Source organism: Astatotilapia calliptera, chromosome 4 (assembly GCF_900246225.1).
Source record: "Astatotilapia calliptera chromosome 4, fAstCal1.2, whole genome shotgun sequence".
Lineage (NCBI taxonomy): Eukaryota > Metazoa > Chordata > Actinopteri > Cichliformes > Cichlidae > Astatotilapia > Astatotilapia calliptera.
This window is the reverse complement of record NC_039305.1, coordinates 12,320,755-12,345,051: the sequence shown is the minus strand read 5'-3', so window position 1 is coordinate 12,345,051 and position 24,297 is coordinate 12,320,755. Positions and strand designations below refer to the sequence as shown.

At 41.9% G+C, this 24,297-nt stretch overlaps 1 protein-coding gene across 4 annotated transcripts in view; it reads left to right on the top strand.

Moving 5' to 3' along the window:
- LOC113020647 (protein sidekick-2-like) overlaps positions 1–24,297 on the top strand; it is an 85,153-nt gene that overhangs the window by 57,467 nt on the left and 3,389 nt on the right. The window contains exons 7-43 of one of the 4 annotated variants that reach the window (XM_026164798.1): positions 416–606; positions 862–945; positions 1,084–1,278; positions 1,741–1,857; positions 2,131–2,298; positions 2,811–2,913; positions 3,902–4,078; positions 4,366–4,502; positions 5,217–5,364; positions 6,537–6,677; positions 7,850–8,031; positions 11,085–11,200; positions 11,374–11,569; positions 11,672–11,770; positions 11,894–12,085; positions 12,235–12,356; positions 12,481–12,590; positions 12,861–13,011; positions 14,416–14,653; positions 14,740–14,855; positions 14,978–15,167; positions 15,354–15,452; positions 15,968–16,162; positions 16,262–16,463; positions 16,556–16,659; positions 16,912–16,982; positions 17,105–17,240; positions 17,404–17,460; positions 17,888–17,989; positions 18,109–18,224; positions 18,310–18,496; positions 19,803–19,940; positions 20,467–20,628; positions 20,724–20,849; positions 20,943–21,107; positions 21,187–21,327; positions 22,369–22,513. In XM_026164798.1, the coding sequence (XP_026020583.1) occupies positions 416–606; positions 862–945; positions 1,084–1,278; positions 1,741–1,857; positions 2,131–2,298; positions 2,811–2,913; positions 3,902–4,078; positions 4,366–4,502; positions 5,217–5,364; positions 6,537–6,677; positions 7,850–8,031; positions 11,085–11,200; positions 11,374–11,569; positions 11,672–11,770; positions 11,894–12,085; positions 12,235–12,356; positions 12,481–12,590; positions 12,861–13,011; positions 14,416–14,653; positions 14,740–14,855; positions 14,978–15,167; positions 15,354–15,452; positions 15,968–16,162; positions 16,262–16,463; positions 16,556–16,659; positions 16,912–16,982; positions 17,105–17,240; positions 17,404–17,460; positions 17,888–17,989; positions 18,109–18,224; positions 18,310–18,496; positions 19,803–19,940; positions 20,467–20,628; positions 20,724–20,849; positions 20,943–21,107; positions 21,187–21,327; positions 22,369–22,513 (5,319 nt within the window). Of the gene's footprint in view, positions 1–415; positions 607–861; positions 946–1,083; positions 1,279–1,740; positions 1,858–2,130; positions 2,299–2,810; positions 2,914–3,901; positions 4,079–4,365; positions 4,503–5,216; positions 5,365–6,536; positions 6,678–7,849; positions 8,032–11,084; positions 11,201–11,373; positions 11,570–11,671; positions 11,771–11,893; positions 12,086–12,234; positions 12,357–12,480; positions 12,591–12,860; positions 13,012–14,415; positions 14,654–14,739; positions 14,856–14,977; positions 15,168–15,353; positions 15,453–15,967; positions 16,163–16,261; positions 16,464–16,555; positions 16,660–16,911; positions 16,983–17,104; positions 17,241–17,403; positions 17,461–17,887; positions 17,990–18,108; positions 18,225–18,309; positions 18,497–19,802; positions 19,941–20,445; positions 20,629–20,723; positions 20,850–20,942; positions 21,108–21,186; positions 21,328–22,344; positions 22,514–24,297 lie in introns of all 4 variants that reach the window. The other 3 variants (XM_026164795.1, XM_026164796.1, XM_026164794.1) reach the window with 3 other exon arrangements.

Genomic DNA, 24,297 nt, shown 5'->3' with positions numbered 1-24,297 from the left:
CAAAGAGACATGCAGATCCTGAGGAGGAGACTGCAAATACACACAGTCAGGCATTCACACATTATCAAAACACCACCACCTTCTCCCACCCCCGCATCTGATATTTTGTGATTTAAATGAATCTTGGAATCTTTTGTTTGAACATAATAAAAAGTGTTTTGCACATCTCTCATTTTGTACCTCTCCTCCATTCTTCCCTTTGATTCAGGGCTTCACTCTGTTCTTCCAATCTTGCACAATCCCGGTTCTGAAATCTGACTATTATCTCAAATTCAAAGACTTAATCAGAATGACAGATGTATCCCATTGCTCCCCCAGTGCTCTGTAACCTTGAAACAGAATATAAATCTATATTAAAAACCACGCTCTCGGTCTCTTGCTCTCTTTTTCTCTTTTTCATCTTTTTCTTTTTCAGGCCTCTTGTCAAAATGAGTATCACTTGGAGAAAAGACGGGGCAGTGGTCAATACAGGGATTCGCGATTTTGGCCGTAGATTGGTCATCAGCTTGCCTGCAGTTAGCGATAGTGGCTACTATGAGTGTGAAGCGTCACTTCGGAGCAGCAGTGTCCCCTCCGTCACGGCCGGGGCCTACCTGCATGTTCTTGGTAAACAACGTTACAACATACATTTTGACCCTACAGAAAGCAGCTTAGCCTAAATGATCAGTGCTAATCTTCAAGCTGAGATACTTTTCAGAGTCTCCATTCAAAGTTTATATTTCAGTATTAACGCTAATACTGTTATATAAAGTCGTGTAAATGCGCTATTGCCAGATGACGGTGATGATAAAAAGCACGCATTAGTTTTGTAGCTGTTTTTAAAGGCTATTAGCGAGCAATCACTTTTCTTCTTCGGAACAGAATATCCTCTGTTTGTAAAAGAGCCGCCGAGTCACATCAGCGCAGAAATGGAGAAGGTAGTGGATATCCCCTGTCAGGCTCGAGGTTTGTGGTGTTTTTTTTTCCACTATGCTCCTGCATGTGTGAAAGACTAAAAAAAGCAGTAAAAAAGAAAAGAAAATGGACTACAGGGTCACAGTGACCAGAGACAAAAAATAAGTAAATCCTTTCCTCCCTCTGCAGGCACACCACAGCCAGAGATAGTGTGGTATAAAGATGCAGTGCCCATCAGCCCGGTGAAGATCCCCAGGTACAGGGTGTTGGTAGGAGGCAGTCTACAGATCAACGGTCTCCTGCCAGATGACACAGGGATGTTTCAGTGCTTTGCTCGCAATCTAGCAGGAGAAATCCAGACAAACACCTACCTTGCCGTTACTAGTATGTCCCCCTTGAAATTTCTTTTCAAAGTTATCCACACGTCTGCTGATTCATTCTGTTTGTCTTTCAGCTCCTTCCTCTCTTCTCTTTCCTAATCCTCTCTTGTCCCACTCTCTGTCTTCCCTTTCTACACCCATCTATCTATATATCTCTTTGCAGTGACAGATTTGTCAGCCTTGGATGCTCGGGCAATTATTGCCTATTTTTGAATGAGAGAATGAGCAGGAGAAGCAGAGAGACAGAGGCGCCTTGTCAGATTCTCAGAGCTGTCTCTGAGAATGAGACTTGACAGCTGCCCCTTTTGTCAAGTTCATTAAGCTCTCAGCTGCTACCTGCTTTATTAGGGAGAAAGCTGTTTATGTCTCTCATTATCACCTCTGTCTTACCTGATTTTGCTTGAACCTATGCGTTTTTCTCTGTGTCTGTGCGTGTGTCTCATGTGCCTGACCCCTCCCCATCCAGGTATTGCTCCTAACATAACCGCTGGCCCCTCTGACAGTGCAGTGATTGACAGCATGTCAGTCATCCTACACTGTGAAACCTCGGGAGCCCCGCGGCCAGCCATCACCTGGCAGAAAGGTGCGTGGGCTAACAGCATGAGGTATTGGGGAGATTATTATGCTGCATTTTGACTCGTCAGTTAGACAAGAGCTATGAAAAAGATCCAGAATATATATTTTCTCCAAACAAGCTGTATTTCTTTACTGTTGCTGTGCTGCTTTCCCTTCTGTTTGTTTTCCCTGACATTTCTCCAATACTTTAATCTCTCTTGTTCTTTCCCCACACACCCCCCCTTTCTTTGTTCCCCGTCCTTTCTCCCATATCATCGATCACTTCCACCCTTCCCTGCAGGTGAACGTGTCTTGGCCAGTGGATCGGTCCAGCTGCCCAGGTTCACCCTGCTGGAATCGGGCAGCTTACTAATCAGCCCCTCCCACCTGTCTGACGCTGGAACATACACCTGCATGGCCAGTAACTCGAGGGGCATTGACGAGGCTTCAGCTGACCTGTTGGTCTGGGGTAAGCGTAACAGCAACTGGACACCCTCTGTAGAACAGAATAGAAGTTTTTTGGAGCACACCATAAGACTGTGTGATCTAAGCTATTTAAGCTATTCTATTTTAATCTCTCTCTTTATTTTTTACATTGTTCAACACTTGTATAACTTGCTGAAAATGATGAGACCTAGTCTAGACCTTTGGAATATGAGAAAAAATAAAAGGAGAAAATGTCTTTTTTGGTATTGTTATTATTAAATACATGACGTGTTAAATTCTAGAAGAATTACATGCTTTTTTTTCTCCTAGAGGTCATTGTCAAGACAGTTGGACTTGCACGTGAACTCATTTTTGTGACTAAATTCACATTACAAGTCTCTGTAACCTTGCAAAATACTTTGCCCACTGAAAATAGAATATAATTTATGCTATTTCAGAGAGATATTGAGTGAAAGATGAGACCAATTCCTGTAATCTCTGTTCGGTTCACTGATCAAACAGTCTCTGAATAACAGCCTTTGGGCATTTTCACAGCACGTACCCGCATCACTAAACCGCCACAAGACCAGAGTGTCATCAAAGGGACTAAGGCTGTTATGACCTGTGGTGTAACCCATGATCCCAGTGTCACTGTAAGGTAATCTTTTGGAATATGCTCTCTTTTCTTGTTGGTCTTACTCCTCATTCTTTTTATGTAAGTAAATGTTGTGCAATTAAGTAGCACTTTTCAAAAAGAGCAGTATATGTTCACTTACCAGTAACGTGCCCTTAGGATCACCTTGGATTTTAGTTTCTTGCCCAAGGACACTTTGGCTTATGGAGTTGACAGACATCATGTCAACAATGGGAACTGTAGACAACCTGTTCTACTACCTGAGCCAAGGCCATCCCATATTTTTTAATCACTCCCAGCCTTGCGAACAAGCTTGGGCATCAGTGTTGTACTTAATTAGTTTATGAAATCTGCATGAGATCTCATAGTGTTTATCCACCCTTAGAAGACTTCCTATGGGAAGCATTCGAAATGCTTGGAGTCAGATTTAGGAATTAGTCCATTGCCTTCCCTCATTCTTTAGACAGTCTTGAGCATGACAGAGTGTGTGTACAGGCATCTGTCTCAGAGGGAGTGAAATGATGTCTATGGAGCCCAGTGATTAGAGAGCCTGTCACCTGTGGGCCTACAACATTGATCAGATTGCAGGGTAAACAGATGAATATGTAAACAGAGTAATAACTTCAGACAGCGCCTTTAATTAAACGCAACACAGAGGAGATTAGCTGCAGAGCGTGAATAGTCGCTATTAATCACGGGAGCTCCTAATATTTGCATGTCTGCATGCATGTGCGCATGTAATGGGGGGTGTCCATATGTGTGGGTGGGTTAAATAACGAGGAGCGAAATCCGCGGATGATAAGTTGTGACACAGAGAGAGATTTTTCTGATCCAAACACTTTGCTGCCAGCTTTGTTGCGCTTTTCGTTGTTGCTAGCACCTTCTGTGTTTGGCGCATGAACTCATAAAGGGCAAACAAATTTGCTGTAACTGTAAAGTGTTAAAGTTTGCGTATGCGTGTGTCTGTTTTTTCGTGGGTAACATAGTTACGTTGTCACGCACGTGCTTTCAGACATGTGTGGGAGAAGAGCGGCACTGTGATTGACGTGAACACGTCCCCGCGTTTGCGTCTGGATCCTGACGGGACCCTGCACATCTCCCAAACGTGGTCGGGTGACATTGGAACATATACCTGCAGGGTGACCTCGGTGGGTGGCAATGACTCTCGCAGCGCCCACCTCCGAGTCAGGTTTGCATATTTACCCAATGTCTCCCCAGTCTTATCGTGCTGTTTTTAGTTGGTTTTTTTCCTCTGTGTTTTTTTTTTTTCTTTTACATGCAACCAGGACATGATGGATGGATGTTTCCTCCACTGTTGTGGTTTATCACTGCTCTCCTCTCTAATCCATCAAACCCCTCGAATATTTACAATGCCTCGCTCTCACTCTAACTGTTCAGCTCTGTTATTTTCTGCCTTCTTGTCTGATTCTATTTCTCTTATCACTTGTTCCCTCTCACCCACATTTACACGTACAGGCAGTTACCTCATGCTCCAGAAAACCCAGTAGCAGTTCTGAGTACCACTGAGAAGAGGGCCATCAACCTAACGTGGGCCCAGGCCTTCGATGGCAACAGCCCCCTTATCCGCTACATCCTGGAGGTCTCAGAAAACAGTGAGTTTTTCCACCAAGCACCTCTATCACCTTTAACCATGCACACCTAATGCAAACTCACAAATGTAATAGTTTTATTAGTAATTTCAAAAGTGATATTGCTAGTTTGTTCTCAAAGGGAACACTAATTTGCAATCCCTCCTATTATATTACATTTCAATTGTGTATCTAAAATTGGCAGTTGCACACTCTCATACATTCCTCAATCTGTATAACTCAATTGCCTCACTTGTGCGTTTCCTTACAAATGAACAGGGAGACCAAATTGTTTTGCTGTCCAATACTCTTATCTTCCTTTCACTTGATAAAATCAAAGAAGTGGGAATGTTTTCACCCACTGAGACTAAATTGCTCAACCATTTCTCATCGAAGCTCAGGCTAACTGAGTAGATGACAACTCATTATAAGGAAAATGAATCTGAGGATGCAGATGGGATCTGGGTTTTGGATAATTGAATTGCAATTTGATATTTAGAGGGACTTTATGCAAAATAAATTATTTGTCTCTTATCAGTAGCTGCACTATTATTACTGAAAAAATGAAACAGTGGTGTGCAGGGATAGTCAGAAATAACAATGAATTTAAATTTAAGTTCGCAAGTGGTGGAGAGAGGTTTTTTTTTTCTCAAGAGTCTTAATGACCTCACAAGGTCATTCATCATTCTCTAGCTACTGCTCACAGCTTTATCTTTATGTGTGTCCTCTCTATCTCAGATGCGCCTTGGACAGTGCTGCTGGCCAACATTGAGCCAGAGTCTACTGGGGTTACTGTTGGTGGCCTCATCCCGGCGCGTTCATACCAGTTCCGCCTGTGTGCCGTAAATGACGTGGGCAGAGGCCAGTTCAGCAAAGAGACTGACCGGTGGGTGCTGCACTTAGCTGTTATGCATCTGCTGAATGTTAAAAATATTGCTCGTAGACTGTGTTTTTTAATGTGTACACTGGCCGCGAGACAAGCGTTGCACTTTGGAGGGCTTTTACTGTTCTGGAACAAGCCGTTCTTCCCCGCTCGTCTTGGCAGTTCAATAGAAAATCCTGTGATTATTTCCTGTAAGTCCACTTTTTGGTCTTCATTCCTCTGGGAGTGAGGGAGAGATGAGCCGGCTTCAGGATGGGCCTTTTCAAGATAAAACTGTGAATGAGCTGAAATTGCGCTTTGTGAAGACTTGATGGGTGCGCTGACCCAGCTTCGTCTCGCTCCCTCCTATTAACTTCCTTTGCCATACTTCATGAGTAAAATACAGAGAGGCTTGAAAGTGGCAGAGCTCAACACAGACTCAAATCTCAAGTGAATTTTCTTGACTAGGAAGAAGAAGCTGTCATAAACATGCAGGCCCACCTCCGCGCACTCTCACACACATTCTTAGCTCATCACTATTCACCTATGCACACTACTGTCTGACCTTGCGCGCATCAACACAACCCATTGGATGTTTTTTTCTAACTGCAGAAAGACCCTCCTCAAACCACACACTTTCGCGGAGCCAAATTCCAGTGTGAATCTGCCCAGACAAGAATGCACCACAGGAGGGTGACTGAGCGTCAGTGAGTGCAGGGCTTTTCTGAGGCACACCTCTTTGATCCTAAACACTCTGCTTTATCTCCTCCAGAGCAGTGCTCCGGTGCACTGGGAAGAAATCAAGATGTCATCTTAAATTGACTTAAGGGAAAAGTCTGCCTGGATCTCTCTTTCTTGTTCTTTTATATCTTTCGCTCACTCGCCCTGTCTCTCCATTGTGCTGCTCCATTTTTTACCAAGGCCTCTTTGATCTTTTTTCATGCCACAGCAAGCTGTCCCTCTGCGGACAGTATTATAGAGAATATGTTTTGGACAAAGACACAGCAACACTTAACCCAACTTTCCTTTATGGTGTTCTGAAAAAAACACAAAAAGCTGTCTTTATTATGTTTTGATGTCTATGATGAAATGGAATAGAAATATGCAGAAACCCAGGATAATTAATGCACGGCTTCACTTTGTCTCTGCTTTTACCTCTCCTTTATTCTTTCTTTTCTCCTTGCTCCTCGCTGCAGACTAACTCTCCCCGAAGAACCTCCCAGCGCCCCCCCTCAGACAGTCATCGCAAGTGGCCGCACAAATCAGTCCATCATGATCCAATGGCAGCCACCCCCTGAGAGTCATCAAAATGGTCCACTCCAGGGCTACATCATCAGGTAAAAAGACCATGACAACCTGCCTGTTTCTCTCTCTCTCTTTTTTTTTATCCAGGGATAGGTGCCTGTCTGGCCCTGTGCCATTCAGATGCGATAATAACTGTTATGCCAGTCCCTTTTCTCCCTTTCCATTTTGCTTCATTCTTGCTCATTGTGTCTGTAGAATAATTGGTGCAAATTAAATACCTTCTTCTACATCCATCTGTTGTCACCTCTCTTTTTGTAGCCATTTTATAACTGCTCTGCATGATTTTTTTTTTCGTACTCTTACTGCTCTCAGTCCCTCGCTATTGGCAAAAAAATGCCAGTAAAATCCTAATATATATTTATTGTGTTCTGTCTACTCCCCGAAAGCCTTCGGTTGATCCAGAATGCTGGAGCATGAGGACTGACAGGGCTAGAAAGAGAGACCATTTTTCTCCCATTTTAGCTTGTCTTCATGTTGTCCTTGCTAAATCCAGAATCTGATTTAAAAACCTTTTTTCACATATAAAGTCTTGAATAGTCAGGCCCCATCTTATTCTAAAAACTATATCGCCTTGAAAAACCACTTCCCTCTCAGACTGCTGGTTTACTTCATATTCCCTAACACACTTGTGGATATTTGAAAGTAAAATGGGAGAGAGCCTTCATGTTTCAGGCCCCTCTTCTGTGGAACCAGCTCCCAGTTTGGATATAGGAGACATCCTCTCTTTTTTTAAGATTAGACTTAGGACTGGATCAGGTGAGCCTGAATGCTTCCAATAAGCCTAGGCTACTGTGGGGTTTCCATTATGGATTCAGTATTTCTTCTTCTTCTCACCTCTTTTCACTTTCTATTTGTTTATATAACACTTTGTGTTTAATTATTAGTTATTAATCTCCTTTTTTCCTCACCCCCAACTAGTCACAGCAGATGGCTGTCCCTCTCTGAGCATGGCTCTGCCAGAGGTTTCTTCCTTTTAAAAGTTTTTTTTTTTTTTCATTTCCACTGTCACCAAGTGCTTGGTCACAGGGTGGTCTGATTGTTTGGGTTTTCTCTCTATTATTGTAAGGTCTTTACAATGTAAAGTGCCTTGAGGCGACTGTTGTTGTGATTTGGTTGCTGTATAAATAAAACTGAACTGAATTGAATGGTCTGTGCGGTCCTTGTCTTTCTGTCTTTCTCTATCCTTCAATTACTCTGCTCTCAGGTACTGTCTGTCTGGGCTTCCAGTTGATTGTCAGATGAAAAACATCACAAACCCAGACCAAACAAGTTTGCTCCTGGAGGACCTCATCATCTGGACCAACTACGAGATTGAGGTGGCAGCGTACAATGGAGCAGGCCGGGGCACCTACAGCCACAAAGTCACTGAGTGGACTCTGCAAGGAGGTGAGAGTAGCAAACAGACAATATTATAGTAAAAGCAGGGCTCAAGTTAATCGTTGTCTGCAGGCATCACGCTGTGGGTTTCAAAGTTTCCCTTTTTACTTAAAATTAAGCTTGAAACGTGAAACTTGACACATTTATCTTTCTTTAATGTCAAATTAAGAGTTATCAATCATGCAATCATGTTTTCATTTTTTTATTTACCACTGAAATGGTGATGTGTACACATTTTAAAGAGTACAGCCACTACATTTTTTATTTCTGTTTCCTATCTTGAATCATAAATCAGCATTCAGCACAGAGCAGCAAAAAGGTCTGTAAAAGGCATGACAAGTCATAAGTAAGTGCTATTTTCCTTTCAACGCTGCTTATTTTTAGTCTTAATAAATGCTGCGATAAACACAGTATACAGCTATGAGCCCATAAGCGTCATCATATACTTCAGCCCAGGCTTTTACTTAACTTTTAGTTTGGGGTTTGAGATTTATCTAGATTCATTAATTTTGTCCTTGCTTATTTTTATCACATATCTCTGTATGGTTATGCATAACACATGCTTACTACCTTTTAAATATATATGTTTTTCTTTGAAAATGTGTGTCTTTTTTACTGAGTGCCCCATTAAAATGCATGCTGTTGTTCAGACTTTCATAGTTTCATAGTTTCCAGATTTTTGCATTTGTCCTTATTTTTTTTATTTTAGAATGTTTTTGTTTGTTTGTTTGTTTGTTGGTTGGCTGGTTGGTTGGTTGGTTGGTTTTTATTATAATAATAATACGTTATACAGTAGTGGCAGCAGGAACAGCGCTATGATTAGCACTGTTGCCTCACAACAAGGTCCAAAGAGGGTTGTAGTTTTGAATCGGCAACGTTTCTATGGGTAGTTTGCTTGTTCTCCTCATGTCTGCATAGGTTGTCTCCAGGGACTTAAACTTCCTCCTACAATCCAAAGACATGCAGTTAGTGAGATTAGGTTAACTGATTACAGACATCCCAGTCTCCATAAGTATAACCTTTATTTTGACAGCCCAAAGACTTTGGTTGTTTTTCTCAGCACAGATTTAATTGTTTCTGCATATAAACTATCGAGTGATGATGAGTGTCAGATATGTGACATATCTTTTGATTTTTGCAGAGAGAACCTGTCTCGGTTGGCTTCTTTTCTCATTGTACATGCTGAGTAGTGTAATTAGAACACATATTGTGAACTTTCCCCGGTGTCATACAGCTACATATTTCGACACGCCTACTGATTCCAACACCTTAGGCTTCTTGTTTCCCTGTCTGTTCAAAATCTTCAGAGGATAAAAGTCAAATTAGCAAAATCTGTTTTTGCCTTTGTGGCAGCAGATCTGAAGGGAACAAGCTTTTAGATATTTAGCTTTCGGAAATCTGGCTTCATATTTTTTCCAACGTGACGTTGTAACACAGTAACATGCTGACTTTTTGTAGATTCCAGCTTTTGTGTTAGCGTGTTGAAAGGTTAATCTGAGTTTTTACTTTAAGATTTAAAGATGTCATCATTGCTGCCAGTCAAGGTCAATCCATAGATGACAGTATGTCTAGAAATCTTCCTTCTATACTTTACCAAATGCCTTCTGATTCAGATGCACTGTGCTGACGTTGAATGTGATTTTAAATTCCTTTAACTTGTATATAAAGCTCTGACAGGCTTAACACATATCTCTGGATGCCTGTCGTGGTAAATCCATTACATGAACAGAGATCTCTGCACCATACTCAATAAATATTCCCTTGAGCATCCATAAGAAAACTGGGAGGGTTCACATTTCATCATATGTTCCATTTCCTGCTAAGAAACAGTTATCCAAGGAAAATTCAGAAGTTATTTTTGACTTCTTTGGATTTTACAGGCGCTCGGGTTTTTGCATTACTAGTCTGTTACACTCTTTTCAAGTCTAAATGTCAGGTAGCGTAAAAGAGAGTGAGAGCAGGCTCTTAGTTTGTTCCTATAGTATGGAAATAAATACACAGAGCTCTTGTGTCTGTCTTAGTTATGATTATAATTGCGCAGCTTCAGCAGCACATGCCTTTTGTTTATTTTAAGAAACACTGCTCTTCGAGTGCTTTCTCATTTCTCCCTCAGTTTCCTCTTTGCATTCTTCCATACATAGCCCTTTGTATAAATATTGTTCATTTGTGTAATGAGCCCTACATGTGTCTTTGAGATGAATACAAGCTGTCTCTTTGAACCCTTTGTTTTGTCTAACGACAAACTTTTATTTTGAAATGAGGGAATCTGTCTGGCACAACTAATCTTAAAACCTTGGAAATTTGTGCACACATTTTGTGTAATGTCTGATCAATTAGCCAGTTAATGATCGATTCCAGCTCAGAATCCGTTGCATCTGCAATTAAACAAATGTGTGGAGAAGCACAACCGTGCTGTGGCGAATTAGCAAAACTATGAAACCTGGAAAGTATAGCATATGTCGCAATTTTATTTCCCTTTTCTCTTCACTTGCAAAAAATGTAAAAATGGTTTCATCATCTGTGTCATTGTTAGTGAACACGAGCAGTGAACATGTTTGGCTGAGCTCTCGTTAATTGGATGTTTCCATCATTCGTGCCATTAAAGACAGAAGAGCAGAAGAGCAGGTTATGCTCTGAATTTCAATACAAGAGAATTAAGAAATGCACAAGGACAGGAGGACCAGTACCGGCCAGTCAGCTTCATTAATGTGCAACTCCCTGACTGTTTTCCGGTGTTACATCAGAGTGGCATGCTCGCTTCAAACAAACTGCTGCAGGGTTCACCTGGAAGCTGCCTGAGGCAACTGCTTTCACACCCGGTGTGATTGGCATGTTCTTACCTCCCCAAATGAGCAAAAATAAAAAATTCCCTGAGCCTGATTCTCACGCTCTAAATGAGGTTGGTCTGAAAGCGCCTCTTGAAGGCTTTTCCTTCCATGTCTCATCACTATTCCCATTTTTCTCTCTTCCTTTGCTTATCTGTCTGCCCCTCTCTCCCTCTACCTTAATCTTTCACTCTGCCTGCACCTCTTAATGTTTTTTTTTTACTTCCTCTGGATCAGTGCCCACTGTGCCACCAGGAAATGTACAAGCCGAGGCTGTCAACTCCACTACTGTGCGCTTTACCTGGACTGCCCCGAGCCCGCAGTTTATCAATGGAATCAACCAGGGATATAAGGTGAGCAGCTCCTTTCTGTAAACTGGTGCACTCTGGTGGTCAAGAAGGGCATTGTTGTTACAGTATACAAGCACTATCAGTCAGATTTTTTTTTAAACTCACTTGATAAATCCTAAAAAAATCTTTGGTACCCAAAATGTCCACAATAACATCTCCTGTTATTCAATTTCCAGCTTTTGGCCTGGGAACCAAGTCGGCCCAACGAAGTCGCTGTGGTTACAGTGCGCCCCAACTTTCAGGACAGCGTTCACATTGGCTATATAGCAGGCCTTAAAAGGTTCACAGAATACTACACTTCAGTATTATGCTTCACTACCCCGGGAGACGGTCCCCGCAGTCCGCCTCAGCGGTTACGCACACATGAGGATAGTATGTGTCCCTGTTCAGGAAGTTATGTTGGTATTTAAAGATCATTATGTGCCAGGCTGTTGTCCTACTCATACGCTATTTGTTTTTATTATGTTTTTATAGCCCCTGGTGCAGTGGGACACCTTAGTTTCACTGACATATTGGACACCTCTCTAAAAGTTAGTTGGAAGGAGCCACAAGAGAAAAATGGTATTCTCACAGGTAACCATTAAAGATGACTATATAACATGATTATGTCCCTTTGCGTTGTCCACTGTTTTAAGTCACCAAGACATAAAACTGAAATTACTGCGTAACTGTTTGGTAATTCCCCACCACTTTCAGGTTATCGCATCTCCTGGGAGGAGTTCAACAGGACAAATACCAGAGTAACCCATTATTTGCCCAACCTGACTCAGGAGTACAAGGTTACGGGGCTCACTCCTCTCACTACTTACACCATCCAGGTGGCAGCCATGACCTCCAAGGGCCAAGGCCAGCTCTCTGCTTCCACTATTTCCTCTGGTGTACCCCCAGGTCAGGCCTTTACTGAGTAGTTTAACGATTAGTACTCGGTAGACACTAGAATAGTAATTTTACTGAGCGGATTTCTGTTCAGCAACCTCTAAATTCTATGAACAATTCAATTACTACTATTCAAGTGTTCATTCAATTCTTTACTACAGAGCTACCTGGCCCTCCAACCAATTTAGCCATCTCCAACATCGGCCCCCGCTCTGTCACTCTCCAGTTCAAACCTGGTTATGATGGCAAAACATCCATTTCCCGTTGGCAGGTTGAAGCTCAGGTATGATTTAGTTAGACATTTTAAGATTATTGTATTTATCTTTATTTTCATGCTTAGGTTGAACTGTCATTTTTGTTTCATTTGTTCAGCTGCTGATACCACTCCATTTCCCTATGCATTTTAGATTGGTATAATTGGAGAGAATGAAGAGTGGCTAATGGTTCACCAGCTGGCTAATGAACCTGATGCTAGATCACTGGAGGTTCTGGACCTGAACCCTTATACTTACTACAGGTGAGTGCACACGCATCAAACCACTGCGCACCCTCCACACACAGAAACTGTCTCTCCTGTCTAATGTTAGATTAGGAATTATTTTAGCCTTTAACTCTGCTCATAAAAAGATCCTGTTCCCTTTTGCTACATTGACCGACTTTGTTTTTGGACATCATTAAAGCCCCATTTCATCAGACCTGTAACAGATCAGTTCTAATCTTCTGTATCATGATCAACACCAGTTTATCCACAATGTTATCCACAGTTATCTGGCTTCCTTTGTTGCAGGTTCCGAATGCGTCAGGTAAACATCGTGGGCACAAGTCCTCCAAGTCAGCCGTCCAGAAAGATCCAGACCCTGCAGGCCCCTCCAGACATCGCCCCAGCAAATGTCACCCTGCGCACAGCTAGTGAGACCAGCCTGTGGCTTCGCTGGGTGGTAAGCCACCCTTCATTTCACATTGGTCCCAATTCAGTTAGTCTGAAGTTTATTGAGTTTCATCAGATATTATTAGGTCAGGACTCAATTTTGGATATGTAGATTTTAGCATGTTTTTGCATGCACCATGTAAAGGCAATTTTTAAATTACTTTTTTTTCTTCTGGAAATGTTGGAAAGTATGGTTGGGATAAGACAGAATTGGGAAAATGCCCTTGGGTTGTTAAAATTATTAAGATAAGCTTTGTAAAAATCAGATTTTGGTGAAGGACATAAAAATTCATCCATCCATTTACATTTTACGGTCCCATAAAAATCGTGGGGAAAAAATCACATAATAAAAAGTTTGCAATAAAATGATTACTTTGACAGTTTAAAATAAATAAACCTGTTTTCAAAAGCCTTAGTTTAGAAACCTTTTTTATGTTGTTTTTTTTGCTTCTGCAAATTTGCTGCTCTTCTCTGGATTCTCTTATATGATGAATAAATAAAGGAGATGATATTTACGATGGTTCAGAAAGCCACATGCACTATGTCCTTGGTTATGGCTAATTTCTGTGTCAGCAAGGTTCTCTTTGCGTCACCGCGGTGTCAACTAAGCACCGAGACACAGAGACTCGTGGCATTCCTGCAGCTCCTTAAAAGGATTAAAAAAGGTAGATATACCAGCAAATAGGTGTCAGCTGGGTAATAGGCTCTACAAATTGATGACATAGCTCACTGATCGTGACCTCCTTTCACAAGCTGAGTGTTAAACTGTCGTAAAAATTTTGTGGCTCACTTCATGGCTGTGGCATAGAAGCATCTATGAATCAGGACTGCGCTAATTTAAAAACTACAGCTCCTTATGTTCAGTGCACTTAAGCACATGCAAACATCAATTGTTTGCAAGTGCTGGTGATAGCTACTATTCTCAAATAATTGATCTATGTTAATCTTATTAGTACTGACAGACAAAGTTAAGTGAAAGTGAAAGTGCACAACTCTGTTGCTTGTGAAGCTTGCACACAAGAATTTCACTCACATGTGCTGTACCAATGTACCTGCACATGTGATGTGACAATAAAAGTGATTTGATTTGATTTGATTGGAAGAATATTGTTGCATTTCAGTAATAATATATTTTTAAAAATCCGAAAAGCTATATTTATGCCCTGCTAAGCAACTACATTTTAATTGCTTTTCAAGACTTGTAGCCTAAATATGAACCTGTAGTTCCTGATTTAAAGTTCTACAGTTTTCTTAAAACATTATCGCATTTTAAAATCTAAGCTAATCCCTGCAATTCAAACGAATTCTTCTTGTTCTGGCAACACTTTGTACCTACTGTCAATTATGATGAAATTTCTATTGATCTTGCTTGAACTGTGGATATAAAAACAGCAACAACAAAAAATCATCTTAGCCTCTTCCAGAGTGGGAGTACAATGGCAATCCAGATCTGGTTGGGTATCGCATCCAGTACGCCAAAGCCGGAACTAAAGGGGGGGTCCTTTCTCACGTCATAATGGACCGCCTAGAGAGGGAGTTCACCATAGAGGACTTGGAAGAATGGACAGAGTATGAGGTCAGAGTTCAGGCCATCAACGGTATTGGCTCTGGACCATGGAGTCAGCCAGTCCACTGCAGGACAAGGGAGTCTGGTGAGAAAATAAATATCCTATGGCAACATAAATCACATAAATGTCATTGAAGTCTTTTAAATGTCCTCCTTTATCTTCTGCTGCAGTCCCCTCCAGCGGCCCCACCAATGTCTCAGCATTCGCCACCACCTCCAGCAGCATATTGGTGCGGTGGGGAGAGGTCCAAGAGACTGACCGCAATGGACTCATCTTGGGCTATAAGGTAACAGCTCTGACTGTTTGTCTGAAATTGAAACAGATTTCAGAGTAAAATTCATATAAATAATGTGCTTCTAAGTGCTAATACTCCTAAAGTCATTATGTAAAATATTCTGCATCTTTCAGGTTGTTTATAAGGAGAAGGACTCAGACACAGCTCCAGATTTCTGGACAGTAGAGGGAAACACCAGTCATAGTGTCCAGCTAACTGGTCTGGGCAAGTATGTGCTCTATGAGATCCAGGTATTAGCCTTCACACGAATCGGAGACGGAAGGTGCAGCTCACCGTCCATTCTAGAGAGGACTTTGGATGATGGTAAATTAACTTTTCCAAGCAACTTTAACCTTTCTGCTGTAGCTGAAGCTCTTCATGTTTCATCTCTAAACAAATGTAATATCAATAATGTTCTTTTTTCAAATGTATACATTTGCTTTTCTTAAATCACTGGATTTCTGTTATGTATGATATTCTTGCCTAATGATTTTTCATTTGCTGTGACAGTACCAGGCCCTCCAGTTGGCATCTTGTTCCCAGAAGTCAGAACCACCTCTGTTAGGCTTATCTGGCAACCTCCTGCACAGCCTAATGGAATTATACTGGGTGAGTTTACAATAAGCAGAACTTCTACTATAGACTTTGATAGCATTGGGAGAGAAAGTCAAGGCTGGTCAAGGCAGTGGAATTTTATTTTTATAACAGCTTTCAATATGTAGGAGTTATAAAGGGCAGTGAATGATATATTAAAGACATTAAGCAAAGGTATAAAAGACATAGAAGGCAATAAAAAGACACAAATTAATGGGATGTAAAATGAGTAAAATATACGAGAAGATGAAAATCAGTTAAAATAAAAAAGACAAATTAAACAGAAAAATAAAAACTTACAGCTCAGCTTCAGTTCTGGAGTGTCCCAAATTAAATTTCATAAAAATGAGGGGGGAAAAAGAGCCTTAAGTCTTAAGCCATGATTAAAAAAAAATTTTTTGACCAAGAGTGGAATTTCCCTTCAAATTTCCCCATCTCCTCTGGTTTGATTTTGCACTGGAGCCAATTTGTTCTTCTTGCTTATCCCTTTTTATGCCCGACTTTATTTTGATATGAGTTTGTCTTCTTAGCTTATCAGATCACATTCAGAAGAAACTCTTCAAATAGCAATGCTGCCACCGTAGATGTGCTGAGCCCCAGTGCACGACAGTACACAGCAGCAGGACTGAAACCAGAGATGGTTTATGTATTCCGGCTCACTGCTCAAACACGCAAGGGTTGGGGGGAGGCTGCTGAGGCTCTGGTGGTCACAACAGAGAAGAGAGGTTAGTGTAAAATGCTGCAGCTAAAATGTATTATTTAAATGATCCACCTCTAAATATTAAGGCTGAGAGGGACCGTGTGTGTCTGTCTGTGCCCTTTAGCTCGACCCCAGCCCACGAGCCGTCCCACAGTGCCTCAAGAGGAAGTCCAGGCTCGTAGAGTGCTGTTGTCATGGGAACCAGGCAGCGATGGCTTGTCCCCAGTTCGTTACTATACAGTCCAGTACAGAGAGCTTCCAGACAGCAACTGGACTGTTCACTCTGCATCAGTCAGTCATGAAACAAACTCCTATATAGTGGACAGGTAAACATAAAAGTCTGCTTTAATAACTGCATTACCCTTATTATTGTTAGTAGCTCTGTGTGACATATACATGCCTTCTTCTCTCCCTCAAGGTTAAAGCCATTTACTTCTTACCAGTTCCGTGTTAAAGCCACCAATGACATTGGAGACAGTGAATACTGTGAGGAGAGTGAAGCCATCACTACGCTACAGGATGGTAAGAATTTGTGACTAACCCAGCACGCACCACAGAGACATTATCTATTGATTTTTCCATTGAGTTTCTAACTGCAAAAGCATGCCTTTACATTTAAGCTTTGACTTTGAATTATCGCAGTGAATACTTTACGTCAACAGTATGTGTATTTACTGTCGAGCTGTTCTCCACCACACTGTTTGAACGCCGTATCGCTTTCCACAGCTATGCTGAACTGGTAACACAATGTTGTTGGTTTTTTATCTTTTCTAGCTCCAGACAAAGCACCAACAATATTGTCTGTTACACCCCACACCACCACCTCTGTACTGGTCAGATGGCAGGTAGGTTGGTAGCTTGAAAATGCTTTTCCTTTCTTTTATTTTGCAAAGGATAATAGAATAGAAACTAATATTAATTGGCCATCATTAATGTTGGACATTAAGCAGACTTCCTCTCCTCCTAGCCTCCTCCTGAGGACCATATAAATGGAGTCTTGTTGGGGTTCAGAGTCAGGTACAGGGAGCTACACTATGACAGAGTACGCAGCTTCACTGTCCGCACAGTCAACAGTCCCTCAACCAACTGGGCTGATCTTACTGGTGAGTTAGCTACTTTTTGAAAGCTTTTGCCTGTTATTTAAATACCTTCACTTTAGCATCACCGAATGCTGCAGGCGATCCAAAAAATATAAACAGAAATGCGCTCTTTGCCATTTTTCTAAACCCGCTTTTATTCCTCCCTATTTTCCTATTTAAACTCCAGCTCCCTACAGCGTCAGGAACTTGAGTGAATCCTCGCTCACCCAGTATGAACTCGATAGTAAGTCGCGTATCTCTCTTTATGCCCCTCTCTTCCATTACCCTCCATCTGTTTCCATGTCATCTGTGAAAGTTTATTTGCACAAAATATGCCATTTGTATACTAATTTACAGCAAGTGTGCCTTCCATCCTCCCACTCATCTGTAGCCACTAAGGGACCACCGCGGTTTCTTACTGTGTGCAAATGACTTTAATCTCTCCAAGCTTCCCTGTCATTATTTCAGCATGCGTTCTGTCTTTTTAATCACTGACAAATCTTCCACGTCCCCACAAGAACCTCATCTTTTTATCAGTATGCTTCTTAATTCTCACACTCCATTGTTCTGCCACGGGCATCACTGTGACTGTCTCTCACCGGAGTAACTTCTTATTACTCTTTCATCCTAACTGTTCTATTAAAATACTGCTATGGGTTCTCTGCTTGCAGATTTGAGTAAACACAAACGCTATGAGATTCGTCTCAGTGTGTATAATGCAGTGGGGGAGGGTCCTAGCAGTGCACCACAGGAAGTGTTTGTTGGAGAGGCGGGTATGTTTCTTTTCTCTCTGTGCAGCAAGTTTGCAAGACTACTTACCCTTTATCTTTATTCAATTTTTAGCAGTTATATCACATAATAGCTCAATTACTTAAATCCTGCCCTTATCTAGTCCCAACAGCCCCTCCGCAAAATGTGGTGGTCCAGTCCTCAACAGCAACACAGCTGGATGTTACTTGGGACCCACCTCCTCTGGATGCCCAGAATGGAGACATACAGGGCTACAAGGTATCAATAATGTGTATTTATGTCCATGTTTATATTTTTTCATTGAAAACCTTATGAATCCCAAACTCTGTCATTTTCTTTCCAGATCTATTTTTGGGAGTTTCAGCTCCAAAATGAGACAGAGCGCCTGCGTACCCTGTTCCTGCCAGAGCTTGGGGTGAAGCTTAAAAATCTGACAGGATACACCACCTACATGATCAGTGTGGCAGCCTTCAACGCTGCAGGGGATGGGCCCCGCTCCCTGCCCACCAGAGGGCGCACTCAGCAAGCAGGTGAGTCACGCAAAATCCAGACGTGGACAGAAAGATTACAGTGATCCTTCAAAAGACCAGAGGGATTTATCTTGCAGCATCGTGCTTTTTGCAGTCTTTGGATCTATATATCTTATTCCTCTTTATCTTTCGTTAATCCCCCCTCCCCCTGTCATCTGCACAACGAGACGGCTCATTATTTAACCACATCGCTCGGTGGATACATGGTTTTCAAAGCTTTTGAAGAGTAGAGCGATACAAAAGGTGTTTTCATATTGACTCATTGTGTTTCTATAGCTTTAAGACAAATAACATAAAAGCTTTCCCTCCTATTCAGCAGGAAACATTCTCACTGAACAGTTTAGTTTTGTCCTGTGAGATGTAGTATTAGAGATCTTTTTGGCACATCCTACTGGACAAGCCATGGGGGAAGCAGCCTAATGACAGCAGGGGAGAAAAGAATACAAAGTGCGGGGGGACACATGTAGATTAGTATTTTTTGGCTACAACTGCACAAAGATGTCTGTGTTTACGAGCTAGTGAAAGTCCCTCCTCTGCGATTTCTGCAGAGAATGGTTTACAGTGTATATTTCTCACGTCTCTCCCACCCCCTTGAAGGCTGTGACATTGGCAAGGGGTACAAAGTGCTGAGAACTTAAAAACACAGGCAGGAATTTTGGCTCCTCACACAACAGGGTACTGGGAAGTGAGCCAACACAAGCTTTTGTGATTTTTATGCAGAATTGTGTCTAAATCCTGACACTTAGCTGGATCTGGGTTGGTTCAGCACTCAAATTTCTCAAAGCTGTTGTTCAAGGTCACAGAATGAATTTTAGTGTCACTTCAGTGTCTTCTTTTGGGTTTGGGGGAATTAGTTGCCTATACTGCTGTGCAGGACTTTGTTTGGTCCTCTTTCACGGTACCCAAATTTTTGAATTACACGCAACATTTAATTTCTGCTGATTATTCTTTTTATTTATTTATTTTCTGAACTGTCCTAGTATTCAATTTCTGTGTTAATTTGCATAGCTTGTCTTTTATGAATTTGGCAAATGTTCTTCTTGGCTGTAGACACTAAGCACTGCCCATGGATTTCACTGATTTGCTGATCCAAAAACCAAAACTTTTTGTTGCCAGTGTAGCTTTGAAGGAAAAAGCACAAGTAACTAATAAAAAATGTTTTTAAAGAAAACTATTCATATTTACTTCACCGACATCTCTTGGTCAGTACTTTGCAGTGTTGTGACCAAGTCTTCATTGTATACATGGTTTCATCTCACGACTGTTATATTAACATCTCAACTTTTCCCACTTTCTTTGACAAAAGCGCCAAGTGCTCCGAGCTACGTGCACTTCAGCGAGTTGACCACCACTTCGGTCAACGTGTCCTGGGGAGAGCCGAAGCAGGCCAACGGCATCATTGAGGGCTACCGCCTGGTTTATGAGCCCTGCACTCCAGTTGATGGTGAGAAACTCCTGGAACCTAACAACTCTGCCATTGCTTGACATTCCTCAGCTTGCTTTTCTCACGCAGTGATTTACGACCTCAAGCCTCTTAACCATACTCTTTTTTTTGACCTGCGCTGCTTAAGCTTATGCTCTAATTTGTTACAGATGAGTGTAGGCCCTGCAGTAACATATATGGCATGGCTGATAAAATATGTTGGAGTGTTGTACAGTTTTTACCCTCAGTGAGAGCAACATGGTTAACAGCCAGCTAAATGCAGTTGCCTGAACCAGATTGTCGAGTAATTGGGAGCAGAGGTGGAACGCTGAGCTGCTGTGGTCCTGTGGCTATCTGCTAATCGACCAAGAGTTAAGCTAGATAAAGCAATAAATATATTTTCCTGGTCTCTGACAGTGAGTTTATCTGGTCTTGTGTGTGACTGTATGTCTGCGCTTATTCACAAAGCTTGGCTCTTTGTCGCTTGTAGAAAGCAGTATCTAGAGTCTTAGTGTTTCCTGTACAGACTCCTCTCCTCGCACTCCAGGTGTCAGTAAGATAGTGACAGTAGATGTGAAGGGCAGTGCTCCCCAGTGGATGAAGATCAAAGACCTGGCCGATGGTGTCACATACAACTTTCGCATCCGGGCCAAAACTCTCACTTACGGCCCCGAGGTTGAGGCCAACATCACCACTGGACCCGGAGAAGGTGGGATGCTATAGCTTTTCTTTATTACAGTGTCAGTAATCAAATCCTTTGAGGACTCCCTTGTCATTTTTTATCCACCGTTCTTGTTTTCTCAGGAGCTCCAGGCCCTCCAGGAGAACCCTTTATTTCTCGATATGGCACAGCTCTCACACTGCATTGGACAAGTGGCGATCAAGGCCGTGCACCCATCACGCGATACGTCATAGAGGCCAGACCATCTGGTGGGCCAATTACAAACATACATGTTGTTTGAGTTTTAATCTGTCCACCGTACACTTTAATTTTATTCACAGATTTTCTTATTTTGCCTTTAGATGAAGGATTGTGGGACATTCTCATCAAAGACATTCCCAGAGAAGTGACATCCTACACGCTTAATATGGACATGCTACGAGAAGGGGTCACCTACGACTTTCGAGTAATTGCCGTCAACGACTATGGCTACGGGTCCCCCAGTGCCCCGTCCCCTTCCATATCAGGTCGGTTGTAATATAAAATGAAGACTTACGCAGTGTTGTGCTAAATATCAGATATTAATATCTATTATTTTGGTTTCAGCCCAGAAAGTGTCTCCCTTCTATGAGGAGTGGTGGTTCTTGGTAGTCATTGCTCTTGTGGGACTCATCTTTATCCTCCTCCTTATTTTCATTCTCATCATCCGAGGCCAGAGTAAAAAGTATACCAAAAAAGCAGACTCAGGTATGAAACACACCTTAAACTCTGCTAATATCTCAGGCTCTCTCTCTGTTTGCAACCCAGGCAATCAAGTGGAATTTGTCTTCCTCTTAGACAGGTCTGCTGAGCGCTGCATTTTAATGACTGCAGCATCCAAAGTCTATCTTGTTAAACGGGAGCAAAAAGGCTCACACAGTTAGACAAATGGCCTTGATTTCCCTCCGTTGTTTGGCTGACAGGGGAAAGATGAGGGTTAATGTTATCAGTGAACAGCAGAAATTGGCAGATGAATAAATATTATTGTTCGTATTTTACTGCAGCAAGGATCAATACTGGAATAAATGGCTTGGCAGTGATTTAATGCTCAGGTCATTAGATAGACTGAGAGTAATTATTTAACAACAGCAAAGGTTGCTCCTGTATCACTGTATCAACAAGTCAATTATTTTCTTTAAACGCAAGGGTACGGTACAGGAAGTTAATCATTGTAAGTAGCCGTATTGTTGGTATTATTATTAATACATTATGACTGACACGCAAGAGTCGCATTAAACAGATGGGAGCAATGTTTGGGGGAGAAGTGAAAGTCAGGGCAAGCCTTCCTAATGCCTCCTACTACTGACTTTTTAGCTTAGCCAGTGTTCAGCATGGTGCCAAGGTTATCAGGGTTGGCCAGCTCAGACAAGGACTGTATGTGTGTGAGGACACAAAGATGACCTCTTAGTCCCTCCCAAACATTTCCCAGCTTTCCTAGCTGTGAACCTGTACTGCCAACTGGAGGCTGTTTTATCTGGAATCAGTATTAAACATTGGGCCTGACTAAGTGGTATTTACCTCAGCTTGTCCTGTACTTAAACAGCATTTTGACCTTTAGCAAGGTTTTGCAAATATAAATTAAGGAGAAACCATTAACAGAATGACCGTGCAAGTCTTTTTTTGTGTGTCAAAAATTGTGTTTTCCGAATACAGTGATAAAATAATCCAAGGTATTGAAATGTATTTTAGATTTGATTCATTTATTCCATTCCACAACCCACACAGTGTCATCCTCATACCCCCGTCCAGGCAACCACTCCAACTGCACGTCGCTGCCTCTGACGCACGGAGAGATGGTGCGGCTCGATGAGGGACGCTTCCCAGCCCTGGAGCTGAACAACCGACGCCTCTCTGTGAAGAACTCTTTTTGCCGTAAAAACGGCATCTATACCCGGTCAGTCAGCATCACCGTAAATACCTCCTGTGTGCATTATGACCGACGGTATTCAGCTGGCCACTGCTTTTAAAGCTTGCAAGCAGATATTCCATTTCTCAGATATATTGCTCTGTCAGTTTTGTCACGTTTCCTTTTCAAGTGTTTTTGTATTACTTACAATATATACAAGAATTAGTATTTGTTGTTGTGTGTTCCCCTCTTCCCTTAACAACAGTTCAACAGTTGCGAGTGAAAACAACTGAACCTTGAGGGCACCAGCTGGTGATTTGAGCCTCCTTCATCTCCTCTCATTGACATTCAGTGTTTGAGTGGTGCAAAAATACATATTGGGGGACAGCACAATACTGGCTAATTAACATTCAAAACCTCTTTGTCTGTTCATCAAAGCTTTAGGCAAGGACTGTCATGGATCGCGGGCTGCAGACCCAAATGCAGAGTTCTGAAACAGACTTTGTAAACAAAAAATGTAATTGTTATTCCAGGTAATCCAAAAGACAGCAGGAAATAACATAAAGAGGACTTATGAGACAGAACCGACTATTTATTTTTGGGCATGAGTGCAGAGGTTCTCTTACACGCAGTGCTACGCAGGCTATCACGACGCAGAATAATGTCAGCAGGACTTTGGTAGGCTGTGTCTTTGGTAATGATTATGCAAACATGAGATAAATAGAATTTCCCAAACGCTGCAGCATGATAAGCACGTGTGTAGACATAGGTCAGGGCTGGAGGAATGGTCAGTTGGTTGTGTTTGGGGGATGGTGCTTCAGCGTCTGCTTCTTGTCACAGCACTAAAATAGATGTTGTTTTTTTGCACATTAGTGTGCACATTGTGGTGGAATGTGTTAGGGGTGCACTAAAGGGCAGAGGAATCTGTTATTTTCTCCTTGACCAAGGAGGCCAAGGGGATCAAAGAGCCTTGAGTAGCTCCCTCTCTTTGAAGAGCTCCAAACTGGTACCGTACTGTTTGTTAATGATCTGTAGACTAAGGGAGGAAGAGCAGAAGAGCTCCCTGTGGGATATTTGAAAGGGTGAAGGAAAGAAGGATGAATTAGACAGATAAGGCGAGGGGGATAAATACAGTGCTCCTAAATAATTCAAAGCTCAGAATCTATTGCCCCTCCTCCCCTACACTCACATGGCTCCATCCTTTTTATGTCTGGTTCAACCTTGTCTTAATGTAGTTTTTTTTTTTCCACAGTCCACCCCCTCACGTCATCCCCTTTAACCCAGAGGAGATATCCCTTTGTTGTGTCAACCTTTTCATGGCCGTTGTCATGTTGTGTCTTCTAAGCCTGTTCTTGGCATTCCCGGTGATTTAGCGCCTGTGTGTACATATTAACTTTTTTTTTTTTGGAGAGGTTGTCAAGGTTGTCTTCTTTATGCCTTAATATTCCACTTGACATCACAGCATTTTATGCTTGTCTATTCTGCCCCCACATACATTTTCCATTTCAGATCATTTAAACATTTACTTTCATGCAGTGTCTAGTTTATGCAATTCGTTAGTCTCTTTTTCTGAAACCAACTGAGCAAACCCTTCTTTTAATGTATTAGCCTGAGATGCATACTGAGCCCACTGATGTAGCGCAGTGATGCGAGGGTAGTGGTCCAGTTTTGGCTTTCAGACCATCCAATTCAATCTCAGCAGACCTTGAACGCAGCAGTAGTCATTACAGCAGAAGGAGAAAAATAATTGTCTGCACAGATGTTTCTCTCTGCTTCACTTCATGGACTTAATGACTGGAGCCAAAAGAAGTTAAGGAGTTCTTTTTTTACTT